This window comes from Cynocephalus volans, chromosome 6 (genome assembly GCF_027409185.1).
Source record: "Cynocephalus volans isolate mCynVol1 chromosome 6, mCynVol1.pri, whole genome shotgun sequence".
In the NCBI taxonomy this organism is placed as follows: Eukaryota; Metazoa; Chordata; class Mammalia; order Dermoptera; family Cynocephalidae; genus Cynocephalus; species Cynocephalus volans.
In genome coordinates, this window is record NC_084465.1 from 25,897,257 (window position 1) to 25,915,558 (window position 18,302).

Here is an 18,302-nt window from a genome sequence, read left to right on the forward strand (position 1 = left end):
TGATGTTTTGATAGGCCTACCTGGGGGTCCCTGCCCACAGCCCCCCCTCGGGTGAAATCCACCCCCCCCATCCTGGTTGAGAATCACTTGTGGACGGCTGCCTTTCCTCCCTGGGCTTTGCTCTCCCATTTCACGCCTCTAGCTTTCTAGAGGTTGCCATTTACGCTCCTCACTCAGAGATCTCAGCATTCCCTCCCCATCCCACCTTCCACGTATGCCCCCATGTATGCCCAGCCCTCTCCTCTTGTGACCTCCTCATTCCCTTCCCTATTTTCTCTTTCACACAGCACACATCCCCCACCTCCGTCTGCATGATAGATTTGTTTCTTTCATGCCTGAACCCCTGCCCCATCTTCCTTTGTCCCACCTGATATGACTGTCAGCCATTCTGTATCTTTTTTCCCAATCTGCTCTTTCTGGTTTCTTACTATTGTCAATTTTTCTTCAATATGCTGCCTCTTCGTGGCTCCCACCTAAGGCACTCCTAACAATCCCTCCCCTTTTATTGCTCATGTCTCCATATTTCTCAGGACCTTTCCCTTTACCTTGACCTTCCACCCTACCTGAAAATACTCTTTCTCTTTGTGTGGATTCATTAGTCTTCCCAGCCTGTATTCATGACCCTCAACACTTAACATATAACCATACACCAGCTAAGATAAATACAGATTGTTTTCTCAATGCCTCAGTGCGTAGAGCTTGGCTCATCTCCCCTAACCTTTCTCCCCCCACACCCCCTCCCCAACACCTCCCCCCACCCCCCCAACACCCCACCCCACCCCAACCCACCCTTACCCATATCCCTAGCCTCCCAACCCCACCCTCCCACCCAAACCCATCCCAAACCCCATCCCCCCCCCACCCCTTCCCAACCCCCCACCCTACCCCGCCGGATCCGTAGTAAAGAGCCTGGCCCAAAATATGTACCCTGGCAATAATGTTAAAGGCTTTATGAGCAGCCCGTCCTTGCTGACCATTGCAGTCCACCCCTTTTCCACTTTTTTTCCTTCTTGCCACTGCTTGCAGGCTGGGCTGTGCTTTCTCCGTTCCTTCATTCCTTCTCTGGGACATCCCCCTTCTCCTCACTCACCCTGATGCTGTTCAGCCTGTCTCCCTTCCACTTCACTCTCTACTCTCCATCCCACCACTGGGTGCCAGCTGCCACCTTGTCTGTGTTTCCTAGGTGACCCTCCTGTTCAGCTGCATCATCATCCCCAGTTCATGTTCTTTTGTGGAACCTGTCTGCCTGTGACACATTTCTCTGCCTCCTTGGCTAAGGGAAGTCACCCTGCCTCTTTTCTATTTTCCATGTGTCTCCGAATGGCATAGTGCCTGTCACTTTCTAGGATTCAGTCATGCTTTCTTCATAGGCATGTGCTCACTTCTATGACTGCTCTTGGGGCTCAATCTCTTTCCATCATCTCCCTATTCTACCTTCTCTTCTCCAGAGTTTCATTTGATTCCAGCTACTGTCTTCTCTTAGCCTGCCTTTTCCTTTGCCTCTTCTTCTCCAACCTTTCTTCCTCTTCCCTCTTCCTATTCCATCAAGTGGGTTCCCACAAAACTCTACAGCCAGTGTGACCACTGCCTTTAATTCATCCTTTCCTAACCTCCGTTACTGCCATTTCCCCCACAGGGCTCTATCAAGCAAATGGACCCTTGCTTATCATGCTTGCCTTCCCACTACCAGTTGAGGCCATCCAGGTGCCTTGTTTGTTCTTGCCCTCTTGGCTCCACTATCTTCAAAGACCTGTGTTCATATTTAAACACCCTCTTCTTACTTAGGTACCACTCCAGGTCATGTTATGCCTTTCTTCCTCTCTTGTTCTTTGGATCTTGCTTTCCAATAAAGAAGGACCCACCACACGCTCCAAGCCCCCTTCCCCTAGCAACTTTACTCTCTCCCACTGTGTGAATTTTCTACTAACCTGACCTTCTCCCACTAAAATTACCTGTGTTTAGGGTCTCCCCTGCCCCTGGCTTCATTATATCCTTCTCCAGATTCAATGCACTGCAGGCAACATCTCCATCTCTTCAGATACCCTTGATTAGCGTAAGCATAGATTCAGTGATAGTTTAGAAATTTCTCCTGCTCTTTGGTTCCCAACAGCTCCTCTCCCATTTGCAGGCATCTTGCAACCCGCATCCTGGACTCAATCCACATCCTCAAGTCCCTGATGTTACCTGCCTGTGGTTTCGGTGCAGGTGCTGTGTTAATGCACATCACTGCCCAGTTTCCACTCGTTAACTCGATTAACTTCACTCCTTCCCACACTTTCTCCTAAGGACCAAGTTCTACAAAATCCCAGGCTCTTGCTTCTCTTCTCTGCTCTACTCCTAAGGTCTGGCCTTGATACCACACATGCCAACTTTATCCTTGAGATCTGCCAACACCACCAGTCTGAGAACTCTGTGTTTGCCTTATACTTTTCCACATTGACACCTTTAGTGACACTGAACCTCCATAAGTTCGTGAGGTTCTCTCCCCTCTTACATGCCTCCTGTCCCTATCTTATTCCCTTCAAGACCCATGATTCAACTTGGTCCAACATACTGTCTGCTCATGGATATTCAACTCCAACACCCCTCTCTTTTTCTGCTGGATGGCAAATCAAACCTTGCAGGGCCCATCCATAGCACTGTCTCCTGCAGTTGCCTTCCAGAACCCTCTGCCTCACCTGCAACACCCAGTTGTACTTCCCCTGCCACCTCCAAATCAGTCACTGAACTCAGGAGTCCTTTTCCTCATGTCGGCTTCCTTCCTGACATGCCCTCCCTGCTGCCACCAGGGCGAGCATCTTTGCCCCCAACTTGCTCTACTGAGTCCATCTGCTGTCCTCATTCACCCCTAGGCATTCTACCTTCACGGTTCTGCCATCTGGGAGACGGTTTCTTGTCTCAGAGTCGTTCCCCCTGACCTTTCATCGTCTCTCCACGCACTTCATTGACACAGTGATCCCCAACGTTTCTACGGTGCCACTACCTCTGAAACCTCATTCTGCTTTGGCCCCCACCCACCTATCCTTCATTCCTCACTCGTCTCACCCACACCATGCTCTTCCCCCACCGTGGGCTTTGTAACATGCTTCTGGGGACAAGGTCCCTGGATTCTCCATGCACACCCCCACCTGCTTGGTCCCTACCATGCCTCCCTTGGCAAGTGCATTCCTGATCCTCTTGACATGTCTCTCCTCTCTTAGCTGCTAGGCTCCCTCGTCTGCTCTTTGTCCTCCCTCCTGCCCATCGCACCACCTCTCGTCTGTCATGCTCTCCCACGAGTTGCACACTCCTCACCTGCTCTCCAGCTCCTGGGCCTAGGATGATCATTTCTCCTGCTTTTCTCCTCTACTGCGTAGCAAATTGCTGTCATACCTTAGCCCTCTGACATTCTTTATGCTACCTTCTGGGAGTCTTCCCCTGGAATCAGTAGTCTTCTTGGGAGTGTACTCCCTTCTTGCCTGCCCCAGCACCCACTGCTCCAGCAAATTCAGTCATCTCTGGGTGAGACATCCACTTCCAAGTGCACTCACTCTACCCTGCAGCCACACTCGCGTCCCCCTGGTCCCACGTTATGGGTTCCTTCTGGCTCCACAATACCATGGTTTCTCTCACCTTTCCCATTATCTCCTATTCCTTCCTTTCACGCTCTGAACATGCATTCGGGGAGCACGTGCCTGTGCTCAACCTGCCTTGTTCCTGTCACCACGAAACTTTTCTCTTCCGCCCCTGCCCCTCTCACCTGCGCCCACCGCAAATGTGCTCATTCTCCACCTGACTTCCCTTCTCTCCAGAGAGCTGCCCCTTCCTGGGCACTACCGTGCCTCCCACCCTCTGTCCTTCTTCTCCCTGCTTAGCCCTCATCTCCTTCCAGCATGCTCTGCTTCCATGTGGTCTCCATCACCCTCTGCCGTGTCCCTCCTCGCGACCACCCGGGCACCGCCCTCCGCTCACACCCACACAGCCTGTCTTCTTCTGGGTCGCCGCACCCTCCTCTCTCGGCCTCACTCTGCAACCTCGTCCTCAAATCCAGGACCCTGGCATTGGCGCTGCACTTCACACCCCTGACAGAAGTCATACTCCGCCGTCATCATCCCAGCTGCCTTCTCAGCTACATCCATTTCCTCGCTGTCACTCATCCTGGTCTGACAGGACCTGTTCTCCCACCTCTGGCAGTCGTGACTCTCTGATGCCTCCATCGACCCCGACTCACGTGCACCATCTACTCATGCCCCCCTTCTCTGCCCCGCTCTGCACTCTCCCACCCGCGATTCTCACCCGAGGATGCAGGACCCCAAGTGGGCCTATCAAAATCACCCTTTGGGGTTGTTTGTTGTGGTTGTTGTTTGCTTTTGTCTTTTGGCTTTGTTAACAGAATTTTTTTGAGCAGAACACTGCTCACCCCTCTGATGTTTTGATAGGCCTACCTGGGGGTCCCTGCCCACAGCCCCCCCTCGGGTGAAATCCACCCCCCCCATCCTGGTTGAGAATCACTTGTGGACGGCTGCCTTTCCTCCCTGGGCTTTGCTCTCCCATTTCACGCCTCTAGCTTTCTAGAGGTTGCCATTTACACTCCTCACTCAGAGATCTCAGCATTCCCTCCCCATCCCACCTTCCACGTATGCCCCCATGTATGCCCAGCCCTCTCCTCTTGGAACCTCCTCATTCCCTTCCCTATTTTCTCTTTCACACAGCACACGTCCCCAATCCCAGTGTGCACGACAGAGTTGATGTCTTCATCCCCTCATTTCTATCCTCTCTTTTTCTGTTAAAATCATTATGGTGGATGGTCAGAACAAAGCCCCTTTATAGTTTTCTTTGTTTTACTTAACATCCTATTTCATGTACTTTGATTCAGTGTGCAGTTTATATCCTTACTCAAAGTGGTCAGTATTTTCCCAACTCTGAAAGAAACCCAGAAATCCCCTCATGCAAGCACTTTTCCATCGTTACTTCTCATTCCCTACATGCTTGCCCCCTGTTCTTCCTTTCCCTTTTTTCTCTACTTCACACTCGTTCTCAGATTACTTAAATGATTTCTCTTAAAGAGGTAGGTTGAAAGCATGACCTTTGCTTCAACTCAGGTAATTTAAAGGTACCTGCATTCTTAACCCCCTTCTTATTAGCCTGGTATCTTCCATTCCCATACGGTACTTGCTGTTCTTCTGTATTATCACTTTCTGACTTTAAAGTCAGTACTGTGACATGTGTGGCAGGAGTCCACCCTCAAGACCCCTTTCATTTATTGCCCGCTGCTCTTAACCCCATTGTGCACTTTCTACCACACTGTAATATTTTCAGTGCCTCCAGTCACACTCTTAATCCCTGGATCTTCCTGTCTTTTTCCATTATTATTGAGGATGTTCTCATCTCATTTTTGCTTTTTCTCAGGGACTCTTTTAGTTCTACATGTAGCCTAGTTTGGCATATCCATTCTCCACCTCTTTTTCTCTCCTTTGATATTTTTAAACCCCTGCCTCATCCCAGCCTCAATCTCATAATTTGCCACCATCTTTCTGATGCAGTTAGCAGTCCTTTCTAGATATGGATATGCACTTTTCAGGTCCATTCCATGGTGCCTTTTCCACTATCTTGACTTGATTCTTACTTATCCATTTATTAATTTCTCTCTCTCCTCCTCTGTTTCAAATTGTATTTAAATATACAACTCAATCTATCTTTTCCTAATATCATTCTGAGTCAGATAGTTGTCTTTTGACTTGCTTTTTTCCTACCTTACCCTTTTCTTTCTTTCTTTCCTTTTTTTTTGGTGGCTGGCTGGTATGGGGATGCCAACCCTTGACCTTATTAGTATTATAACCACCCTCTGTTCCTTTAATATGTTTAGTCCTTCTTTAATCTTATATCCCTTTTCTTGATTTATGCTCTTCTTCTACTGACCTCACTGTTTCTGGGTTTCCTTATTGTGAAGTCGATCTGCCCTGTAATTACTCAAGTTATTCTGAAATGCTGTCATATCCATACAGTGCTCTTTTTATTTAGTTTCCATCATCTATATTCTTCCTTATTCCTTTTAATATGAGTATAATGCCAAATCTTATTTTTCAGCATGTCAAACTTTTGTGACCTTTCCCATTTAAAGGTAAATTTAAAATTGCTTTTGTACACATTTTCTTGTTTTTGTCTATTCATTTTTATTAACTGTCCATATACCATGTATCATTCCTATGCATTCACTAATATCTTCCTGTTAGGTACCTCTTTTTATTTTATAGTCTTTGCTCAGTCCATTTCTGTATTTCTTCTTTCCTACATACTGTGCTGAATTGCTTTGGTTCTCTATTTGTTCCTTGGTAGTATCCCTGCCACTTGCCTTGTTTTATGTTCACTTCACTACACCTGTCTCTAACCTTTCTATCGACTGCACTTTTTTAGGTAAACGTACTTTCCTGGACACTATCCCTTTTATGTCCAATTTTTACTTATCACTTTATTTCCTCCCTTTCTTTGTTCCTCTAAGAACTGCCTCACTGCACAGTTGTCTTTCTGACTCAGCTTCTTTATAAGTACAAGTAATTTTCATTATCTTTTGTGTTTTAATAATAATTTTTGGTAGTAAATGCTTATAGTACATTATCTTAAATTTGAAAAAGCCCTTATCTATCTGCATTTAAAAATCCCAACGTATTTTCTAAGCTATCACTAAGACATTATGATAAAATCTTTTAAGTATTTCTTATGATATAAACCATTTTAAAGGACAACTACCTAATTACTTAACAGATAACTCATTCATTAGCAGACATCTTTGTGGGTAGTACAAAATGATCTCATACTACAACAAAGACTGTAATTGCATTTTTCCTTTATGCTGCAAAGAACAATGAAATATTTTCAAGATAAATAACAAATGCATATACATTTTTTAATGAAATATATAAAGAAGACATTTTTTGGAAGTGTTTACTTACCAACTGACGAGTTGCTTGAGTTGTCCCACTGATATTGTGGGGGATATGACAGGAATAAGGCACAACATGTTTAAAATCCTTGAGCATAGGAAGTGAGTCTATCAGAAGAACTTATTACCACAGCAACAATATACCATCCCAAGCAGACTTAAGTGCAAGCTAAAAGTTTTTGTTAGCACAAGAATGCTAACTCACCGTACCAGGTTTTCCAAGTACATGGTGACGTGTATAGAAACTTTTCACGTTAACAAGTATTTAGATAGTGTGAATAAATACTTTGTGATTGTCTTCATTCTGGTCTCAATAATATTTGCCATTTTGCAACTTGCATATTCTAAATCCAGCCTAATTCATACATTTTCTCTCCAAGCAAACATCTTCTCCTCTCCATTGTCCTTTCCTCTTTTTTTTATAGATAAGTCTTCTCCTTTGTTTCTCTCACTTTCAGCCAGTCCTCACATGATTACTTAACTTCTCAGTCAATTTAACATCTCACTTATTGCTAGATCTTTCATAACTCCCTTTGAATATTTGCCCTGCCATGTCTTAAACATTCTATATATCATTCACCCACCAACTCTATAATAAATCAGTGAATACTGGATTATTCTCTTGAGATTACTTCACTATGATCCTCAACCAGTCCTTGGCCAATAGCATTCGTTTTCTAAAATAATATCCAATCCACACCTTATAAAAGATCAATCCTGATGTTTTTAAGGTTTCCACCAATGGCTTCTTATCAGGGTTTATCTTAATTCATCTCCTTCTAACCTCTCCTAGCAAGCAGTCACTTCAGTCATAAATTTCCCCCTAAGACTTGAAATGGCAGCCTATCCAACACTTATTTTTTGTCAGACCCCTGATCCTCTCCCATTCTATACACAGTTCTTCTGAGATATGACAATTCTTTTCTTTAATTCACATCTGATCTGTCTTGTCATTCCACCTACTCAGAACTGCTCATAATTCATACAACATCCCCTTTACTTACTTGTTATCCTCTATTTTCTCTTTTTTCTATCATGACCTTTGGCATAAGTATGGAGCAATAGCTATTTCTCCCATCAGTATCTATGACTATTCAAATAACGTCTTTCCATCTCCAGACAACTTGAACATTGCACTTGTACTTTTCTCCTTTTTCTTTTTCTTTGTCCTGCAAACCCTTACATTTCCCCTAACATTCCTTCTTTCAACTGTATCATTCCAATGGATTATAATCATCTCTTTTGGATATGTACATTCTTGATACTCAGCACTCACTCTTCAACCTTCATCCATCTTCCTTATTTCCTACGCTCTGTACTGAATCTGTTTCCACCCTTCATTCAGTCTGACCTTTTCCAAGATTCCTGCTCTGGCCTATTTTAAGTCCATCACATTAACCTCTATCTATTGACCACACAGATTGCTTCAAATCTTTTTCCAACAAAGTTTCTGGGTAGCAACACATCAGACTCTAATTCTTGTTTCACCATGTTCTTGCCTCCCTTCGTTGATATCTGGCTTAACTCTTCCAGTTCCGATGTCTCTCAGTGTTCCTCATCCTGACCCTCCTTCCTTGTTTGCATTTCACAAAACTGCATGCTCTGCACCCCAACCTAAATCCTACATCCCCCCTCTTTATATATATTTCAGCATCAACTTCTCTCTACTTTTTATACGTCTCAATTGTTTCTCTCACTTACAGTCAGTTCTAAAATTATACTTCCATTTTTGAGCAAACTTTAACATCATACTTCATCAAGTTTTTCCTAATTTCCTTTGTCTGCACTGTCATGTATATTAACTTCTGTATTATCAGTTTCCATCTCTACTCAGTGATGGATACATTATTCTTTTCTTGAGGTGTACCCTCTTAATGATTAACCCACCAACACCTCACCAAATACAGATGCCCCTCCCACTAAATAAACAACCTGCATCCCCTCCCCCCCATGCTCTCTAGTTGGTCAAACCATTGTCTTAAGGTTGCTGTCAATGACTTTTTATCAAGATTCATCTTTCCCTCTAAACTTCATTATCAACCAAACCATTTAATTAAAATTTTCATTCCCCCAAAATTCATAAATCCACTACCCATACACTTCTTCTTTACTTCATTTCTTAACTTTATCTTGTATTTGCTTCAGATCTTCTTTTAAAGAAATAAAATATTGCATATATAATCGAGACTTCCTTTGTATCACTCTCCAGAATCATCTACTTCTCTCCCTTCCAAGAGAAAAATCACTACATGAATTTGATACTTATTCTTATACCTATTTTTATAATTTTAATATCGATATATCCATAAATAATATGTAATGCTATCTTTGAGGGTATTAAATGTGCGTGTATATATATATATTCTTTAAAAAAAATTTTCCCATCAAGACTCCAAGAACTACTCTGCTTTCTGACACCTATGCCTGTTTAGACCTTTGTTTCTCTCCCAATTTCTACACCACTCATTGCAGTGTTTAACACCAAACAGTTAACCAGTTAGACCCCGTCTGAGATCTGACAGATTTCTCCATTCTCTGTCTCTTTAATCCATAGCTTATTTACCTTTTTACTAATCTGGCCACTCTAATGCATACAGTGCTCCTATTACTTAGATGAAAACCCCTTCTTTTCTTTCTTATTCCAGAATGCTCTACCATATCTTACCTATCAGTTTTGGCTATTATCATTAATATCATGGCAACAGATACAGTATTCCTCTGAGGTTTACTTCCCTCCTGATTCCCAACCACTACTCAAGAAATACAGCTAATCTTCTCTACAGACAAACCACTCACCCACATTCCCTAACTGGTCAATCCTGATGTATTTTAAGATTGCTAGCAATGCCTTTTTAGGAGAATTCATCTTAATAAAACTCCCTTAAACTTTCTTGTTAACCAAGTTTTTAATTAAAGTTTTCTACCTGTGGCATCGAGAGCTAGTCTGTTCTCCAATTTCCATTCTTATCCAGGTCCTTGAAACTCTGTTAGATACACCATTCATTACCATTGGGCCTTCCCATTCAATTTGACCAATTGGACCCATTTTGAGGTCTGATCAGTTTCTCCATGTTGCATCTCATTTTTATATACCTGATCTGCCTCACTGCTGCTCCATCTACTTTTAAGTCTTCTCTGTTTCATACAGTGGACCTTTATTCAGCTAACAAACTCTCTCTTCCTTCTTATTCCATCATAACCTTGGTCCAAGTATGGTGCCTTAACCCCCAGTCAATATCTGCCATTCTTCAGATCATCCCTTCACATCAGCAGGAACCCTTCACTTTGTCCTTCCAGTCCTTTCCTCCTTGTTCCTTATTTTGCCCTAAAGAGCATGCTGCCTTATCTTCTGTGTCCCTCCTTTCAGCTACCACCCATGTGTCATTCTTACTGATTTAATTATTTCTTCTGGATACCCCCCTCATGTTGGGCACTCACTGTTCAACCCACTGCCATCTCCCCTTGTGTCCTACATTCTTTACTGCATTCATTTGTACTCTCAGTTCAGCCTAAACTTTCATAGGATTCTTGCCACTGGTCTGCCCTTTATACCCATCCCACTTAGCCTCTTTTGTGGCTCTTACTGTATTGACTACACCCATTACCACTAGTATTTTTCCAACAAAACTTCCTGGACAGCAAAACTTCACACCCCAATTCTTACTTTGCCATGTTCTTACTTCATTCTCCTTGGTAATATAGTGTACAACTCTGACCAATTTCCAACTCGCATTTCCTAATGTTCTCATTCAGCCCTTTTTAATCCCCTTCCATATTTGTTTTTCTGTACTGCATGATCTGCACTTAATTCACATATCCTCTCTCCTTATTTAACATCCAACCTCCACTTTTTGCTCTCTCCTTTGCTATTTTTTTCATACAAGTCTCCTCAGTTGCTTCTTTCACTTTTGGCCAATCCTAAATGTTTTCTTAATTTCTGACTACATCTTTAATGACCCTCTTATACAGCATTCTTTCCAACTTCCCTTTGGAGATTTCCCTTGTGTATCTTAACCTTTCATTGTAACAGATGCATATTATTTTTGAGGTAATACCTTGTTGTCTGGTGGCAGTTTGAACTTCTCTATTTTACTCCTTTTTCTTTATTTTGTCCTACAAAAACTCTGCCTTATATTCAGCATCCCTCCTTCATTCAGACACATTTAAGATGTTATTCCCATAGACTCAGTACTCTCTTCCAGATAAACAGACCCCTACTAATTAGCACTCACTGTTCCAGTGCTGCACACTGGATTTTAGGTCCGTCTCACATCACCTCGCTCTCCCCTCACTTTTCCACAAAGCTTCCTGAACAGTTGTGCCTCATAACCTCAATTCTTCTTTAGCTATATTCTCTACTTCTTCTCTCTTGAATAGTTGTGACCTGGATTAACATAAAATCACTCTACCAGAGTTCCTGCTCTCCCATGTCCCAGGAATCCTTATCCCGTCCCTCTTTAATGCCCTTAACCATTGGCCATTTTGCCTTACTACACACTCCCCCTAGCTTCGTTCACAATGGCCCCTTTCCCTGTTTGGCCTCCATCGCCACCATTCTCTCCTCTCCTATCCTTTCATACAAGAGTCCTCAGTTGCTTCTCTAATCTTCAGCTAATCCTAATATGACAGTTGTGAGCAAAGGCTCTTTATCAGAATTACTCTAAATCTTCCTTCATCTAACTCGATGGTTCTTAAGCTCTAGCTTGTGAAAAAACACAAACTACTAGGCCCCACTCCGAGTTTCTGACTCAGTAGGCCTCGGGGGAGGGAGAAGAATTTATATTTCTAACAAATTCCTAGGTAATGCTAGTATAACACATTTTAAGAAGCGTTGCTCTTAACTTTCCCCTCAACCAAGCCCTTTAATTAAAAATTTCCCACCAAGCATCAAGAGCAAGTCTGCTTCTGACTCTCATTCCCATTCAGGCCTTTGCTTCTCTCCCACATTGCAGTCTGGCCTTATACCCAATGTATTTGACCAATTAGGCCCATTCTGGAATGACAGTATTCTCCATTTGGGGAATCTTTATGGTGCTGTGGTCTTACTTATTACCATGCCACCTACTCAGAATCATTCTCTAATTTATACAATACTCTTCTTACCTGTAACCCCTATTCTTCCAAGTGTTTGGGCCCAAATATGGGGCCTTCCCCTCCCGTCAATGCCTGCCATTCTTCAAATTACCTTGAATAGCACTCCCTGCAGTCTTCTGAACAGCTCTCCCTAGCTAGGTTCTGTCTCTAGTATCTGTCTCTCATTTGCAGGAAATCATCACATGACAGAATAACTTCTAAGAGTAACTTTAATGCAGCACTTACATGATATTCATTTCTTATCTCCCTTTGGTAATTTGCCCTCCCATACCTTAATAATATATGTACAATTTCATCTACCATCTGTACATGGAAATAACAAATGAAGTTTTACTCTTGTGTTGGGTTTCCACCACGATCTCCAGCCACTCGTCTCGCAATATTAGTCGTCCATCCTACAGACACACTACTCAAAGGTCTGTACTGGTGTCTTTAAGGTTGCTGCTCTGGCTTTATATCAGGATTCATCTTAATCCATCTCTTTCTGATCTTTCTAATTAAAACTTCCCACCAAAGTTTCCCATTACTTTTCAGGCCCTTGTTCTTCTCCCATTGTATATATACTTATTTTCAAAGTCTGGCATTAAGATCCAATATTTGACCAAATAGGACCCACATTTTAAGATTTTACAGGATTTCTCATTCTGGAAAGCAGTATTCCTCATCTTCTCTGCCTATACCAGTCCACCTACTCGTAACTACTCTTCATATAGTGTTCCCTCTACATAGTTTCCAGTCTCTCTCCCTCTTTCTTATTTAATCATGATCTTTGGTATAATTATGATGCCACATCCCTCCTGTCAATACCTGCCAATCTTCAAATGACCCCATTTCTGCAGGCTCTTCCATTCTTTTCCCTGATTGATCTTAGATAAACACCTATTACCTACATAGTCATTTTTTTTTTAGTTACCATCTTTATATCATTCTCATGGATTCAGCAGTCTTTTCTCATATCTTCCTTGTATCCTCCACACTGTTCTGAATACATTTGCACTCTCAGTTCAGTCCAGAGCTTCATAGAGTTCCTGCCACTGGCCTTGCCTTCGATCTGTCCCATTTTGACTTCTTGGCCTTTCACTCTATTGGTCACACTTGTTGCTTCAAATATGATTCAAGCAAGTTTTCCCAGATGGCACTCCCTCATAACGCCAATTCTTATTTAGGCACTTTCTCTTCACATTCTGTCTCCTTCTTTGGTTGTAATCTAGCTTAACTCACATCTCTACGGCACATGCAACTCTGCCATTTTCCAGCATTGCTCATTCTGGTCCCCTTTAATGCCCTTCCCTACCCACACTTTATATTCTGTACCCCAGCCGAAATCCCATATCTTCTCACCTTTTTTAGCTTCCAGCTTCTCCTCTTCTCCTCCTGTGTGACACTTTCGTACAAGTCTCCCCAAGAAATGTCTGTCACTTTTAGCCAATCCTCACATAGCAGCATAACTTCTAAGAGCAACTTTAATGGCACACTATGCAATAATCAACAATATCTTAACTATCTGTCATCTGTTCTCTTACCATCTCTCTGCAGAAAAAAAGTGAATTCTTCTCTTGAGATGTACTTTCCTCCTCATAATCTTCACCCATTCCCCATTTAATAACAATAATCCATTCATTGGACTACCTACCTACCTGTTCACACCTCCTAATAAGTCAAACCTAATATCTCTAAAGTTGCCAGCAACAGCTTTTTATCAATGTTATATCAATCAGCCTCCTTATAAACTTTCCTATCAACCAAGTCCTTAAACAGTTTCCCTCCAAAGCTTCAGGAGCTACTCTACTATGGTCTCCTATTCAAGTCCTTGCTTCTCACCCTTTCTATATATTGCCCGTACAACACAGCCTGTATACCCAAAGTGTGACCACTTAGACCTAGCTTGAGCTGACAGGATTCTCCATTCTGGGTTTTTATCCTGTACCTGTTCTGCCTGTGGGCCCTCCACCCTACAATATTCCCTTTCCTTTGCTTCCAATCTGTCTTTTCTTTCTTATTCCCTCATAATTTTTGACTCAGGAATGCTGTCTTATCCTTCCCTTTGATGCCTGTCATTCCTTAGTGATTGACTCCTTTTCATTTGAGGGTATCTTTAAGGTTGCTTTTCCATACTATTCCTCCTTTCCCCTATATTGTCCTAGAGAAAAACCTTCCTTTCAGCATTGCTGCTGCCATTTGTGTAGCATTCCCACGGACTAAACATTTCTTTCTGGGTAGTTATATACTCCTCAGTTTTGACACTCACTGCTCATCTTCCTGCTGTCCTACACCGCATCCATTCCTTCTCAATTCAGCCCAGACTTAGGTGGGTTGGTGCAGTTAGCCTGGGTTTCAGATCCATCCCTTTTACCCTCATTCTAATCTTTTGCTCCATTGACACACCCTTTGCTTTAATTATTCCAACAGAGCTTTCTTGGATCTCCTTCTAACCCCATTTCTTATTTAGTCATGGTCTCCTCTCCCTACCAAATTGAGACCCGGAAACTCCCCACCAAATTCCCAACTCTGCCATTTTGCCACACTGCATGTTCTGCACCCCAGCCCAGTTCACACGTCCCTTTCCTTACTTAGCTTCCAGCACCCATCTTTTTTCTAATTCACTGTGTTCTTTTCAAATAAATCTTCTCAGTAGTTGACTCATTTTCAGTCAGTTCTCACAAGACAAACCTCATTCTGAGGAAAATCTAATGTCAACCTTCAAGGCATTCTTTCCTTATTCCCTTCAGTCACTTGCCTCGCTCTGTTCATGAAGCGCTCAGCTTTGTATCATGGCAGTGGATTTAGTATTGTTCTCTTGCTATGGAAGGCCCCCTCTCACTTCCTCTCCTCATTACCCAGTGTTAGTAATCCTCTCTAGCAGCAGTGACAGATAACTGTCAGTGGTTTTTATTGGAGTTCACCTTAGATTCCCTGTAGTATCTCTGTTTCAGCCAAGCCATTTAATTAAATGTTTGCCACAAAGATTTCAGGAACATTATCTCTACGAAATACCATTCCTCTTTACTTCCTTAATCCATTTCTCTGTATTATGTATTTATACAGAAGTGTCTTCTGTCTTTACTTCTACATAAAATTCAACCAGTTTGTCCCAGTCTGTGATCCACCACTGTTCCTGCTTGCGTCTCCCTTTATTCCTCTTCATTTGTCTACAGTCTCCCTGCTTAATCTGAACCAAACTGGGGTTCATATAGTCTATTACCTAATGTCTGTTCTGACTCTTCATTCTTGTTCCTACCATAATCCCATAACTTTCATTTTTTTTAACCTTAGCTGACCTGTTCTGGATTTGTGTTCACTTCTACTTCTTTCTTTCTTCTCTCCCCTCACCGCTGAAGAAAAATCCTACCTTAATTTAACCACAGTCATTCTTTCATCAACTCCCTTATAAGCATTGAAATAAGTTCTGCAGTCCTGATAGGTACACTCTTCCCAAGAAGGGTTAACCCACTACCAGCATCTGTTTTCAACATATTCTATTGAATCTATCTGTTCTCTGAATTCAGACCCAGTTTTCATAGGATTCCCACCAGTGGCTTGTATTAGAGACTATATTATCCAGCTTATGTCTTAACATTTCAATTTCTTGACTGCCTTGGCTCACTAGAGCCTATTGGAAAATAACTTGAAATACAAGGATTTCACAATTTGTTCCTAAACAAATTGTCTTCTCAACACCTATGCCTTAGCACCTACCTCTTAATGTTTCCACCTACCCCATGGACTCTCTGGCCTCTTTCCTTTTGCTCATGCACCTTCCTCTGTTTGCCAAAGGTCTTTCATATCTTTTAAGATCCAATTAAACTGTTATTTCCTTTCACAAGTTTTACAATTTTCCCAGGCTGTTAATCCTGCCCCCTCACACAGCACTCCATTAAAACATATGTAAGAACCTTCGGCATAGTTGTAATGTCAGATAGATAAATAGATCTCCCCCCCCCCCCCCATTTAACTCTTACAGAATCAGCTCTTGAAGACAGAGGTCACGTCTCAGTCTTTTTATCTAAGTTTCTGGCACATTAGCTTACATCTTTACATGTAATATCAACATCTGCTAAGATTCACTGCATTTGGATGGATGGATGGATGGATGGATGGATGGATGGATGGATGGATGGATGGATGGATGGAGTGAGTGAGTGAGTTTAAAGTCAAGACTGAGCAGATGAACTTCTTACTACCTAACCTATCATATATGGTCTTTACAGCTAAGTCTGTTATTTCCTCTCCTTGCTTATCCCCCAAATAACTTTCTGACTTCCCAATTTCTAATATTTTTTGTACCGTAGGCCTTTTCCCGGCCACGGATTAGACCCTAAATGCTTTTTCTTCATTCACGCCTGTGCTAAATCCCTTCCTTTAAAGTTCATAAAATCCTGTCTTTTTCATGAAGACTTCACTTTCCAAAAATGTGCCCTCCACCTCTGTTTCTTATTACTTTCACCAGTCATCTTAAAACATGTAATTGCCCACTTGTTTTTACATTTTAAGACACTTACTTTATATTTACTTACTTTACTGGAAACTCATTTTTTACCTACTCACTGTAGGTTGAAATTTGACATAAAGCGAGTTCATACTGGTGATCTGTGGACTGATTGTTAGTCCACAATCTAAAGATAGTATTATTGAGAGTCTGGTGTGCTTGGTCAATATTAATTTGATGATCTGTATGCTTTTTACCGTATTTTTTGCTTTGTCTGGTCCTAGAGGAATGGTTCTTTTTCAGCATATTTATTTTCAACATATAGGCCCTTTTATCAGGCATGGCAGAAAAAAAGCCCCCAAAAGTATTTCCCCTGCTGCTGTCTTCATACCAATACAAAAACAGGGTTTGCCCATGTCATCTTTTCTGCAGTCCTAACCCAGAGGCAGAATAGACTTCAAAGTCATACCTTGTGAGACTACCTTTTTAACCTACTTGCAGGCTGCTTTTGAGAATCACTACCCTATAAAATAGTGCATGCATATATTTAACTTGAACATGTGGAACACAGTGTGGAGTATAAATGGTGCTTCCTAGGTAATGATGGAAGCTTCATGCTTGCACTTCCCACTGACATGGGCTTGCTTGCTTTCTCTTCCAGTTGCAGGCACCTTTAGCTGCACCATGAAGTTTACAGTCCGGGACTGTGACCCTAACACTGGAGTTCCAGATGAGGATGGGTATGATGATGAGTATGTGGTGAGTCTTCCCTGCAGAGACTTCTGTAACACCTTTGCAACACTAAGTGCCTTGAGAGAACAATTTTCTAGGAACATCTGACATAAACTTATGGGATTTGCATTCTTTTCAAACAGATTACAGCTGAGGAGTACCTGGACTATTCCTCTTCTGTAATAGGATTACATCATGCCAAAGACAATTGAGATTTACTACTTCATACTTAATTATAATAAACTTGCCCTTTTTTCCTTATAGTAGGGATAATTAAGAGATGAAAGTACATGATTTTCATTGAGATCAGTTTTATTTAAAGTAGTTTTTTTTTGGTTGTGTTTTGGGTTTTTTTGCTTCAGCAAATTTTACTTTGCTTATAATATAGCCAGAGCATGGACTAAAAAGCCTTCACAGAATGAAGGGAACCTTTTAAAAATATCAACATGTTAATAATGATGGTACTGTATGGCCTGAACTCAGTGGTGAACTCATGTGGCAACATGACTGTTTTGTACCTCAGGGCTACAGATGTTGATCTGAATTTGGCTCTTGCCCAGTTGTCCTATTTTCTTGCTTTCATTTGCTAAGTAAGGCCTACAGCATTAGATTTATCTAGACTACAGAACTTAAACTATTTGGGTAGTAGAGTTTTTTTCCTAGGCTCATGCATGGATGTAACACCATATTAATGATAAAACCATATTAATTTGTCTTTTCGATCTTTGTTCTATATAAAAAGGACTTTTATTACTGACCTCTGCTTGTTATCTACTAGCTGGAAGACCTTGAAGTGACTGTGTCTGACCACATTCAGAAGGTACTGAAGCCTAACTTTGCTGCTGCCTGGGAAGAGGTGGGAGATGCCTTTGAGAAAGAGGAGACCTTTGCCCTCAGTTCTACCAAAACCCTTGAAGGTGAGAACAATTTTGCTATCAGTTTATTTCCTGATAGCAATATAAAAACCTAATGTTTGTTATTCCAGAAGAACTGTTTTCTTTAAATACTCATAAATCATTTACTTAAGAGGCCAGGACCCTGTCTTCATCATCTAATTGAGTCAACCATTTTCTAGTCCAGTGGCCTCCGTCCACACACTACCACCAACCCCTTCCAGCCCCAGCTCCCAGC

General features: G+C 42.0%; 1 protein-coding gene across 1 annotated transcript in view; it reads left to right on the forward strand.

Annotated features, from left to right (window-relative positions):
* COPG2 (COPI coat complex subunit gamma 2) overlaps positions 1-18,302 on the forward strand; it is a 330,424-nt gene that overhangs the window by 310,928 nt on the left and 1,194 nt on the right. The window contains exons 21-22 of the mRNA XM_063099417.1: positions 17,101-17,198; positions 17,950-18,088. Coding sequence (XP_062955487.1) covers positions 17,101-17,198; positions 17,950-18,088 — 237 coding nt within the window. The remainder of the gene's footprint in view (positions 1-17,100; positions 17,199-17,949; positions 18,089-18,302) is intronic.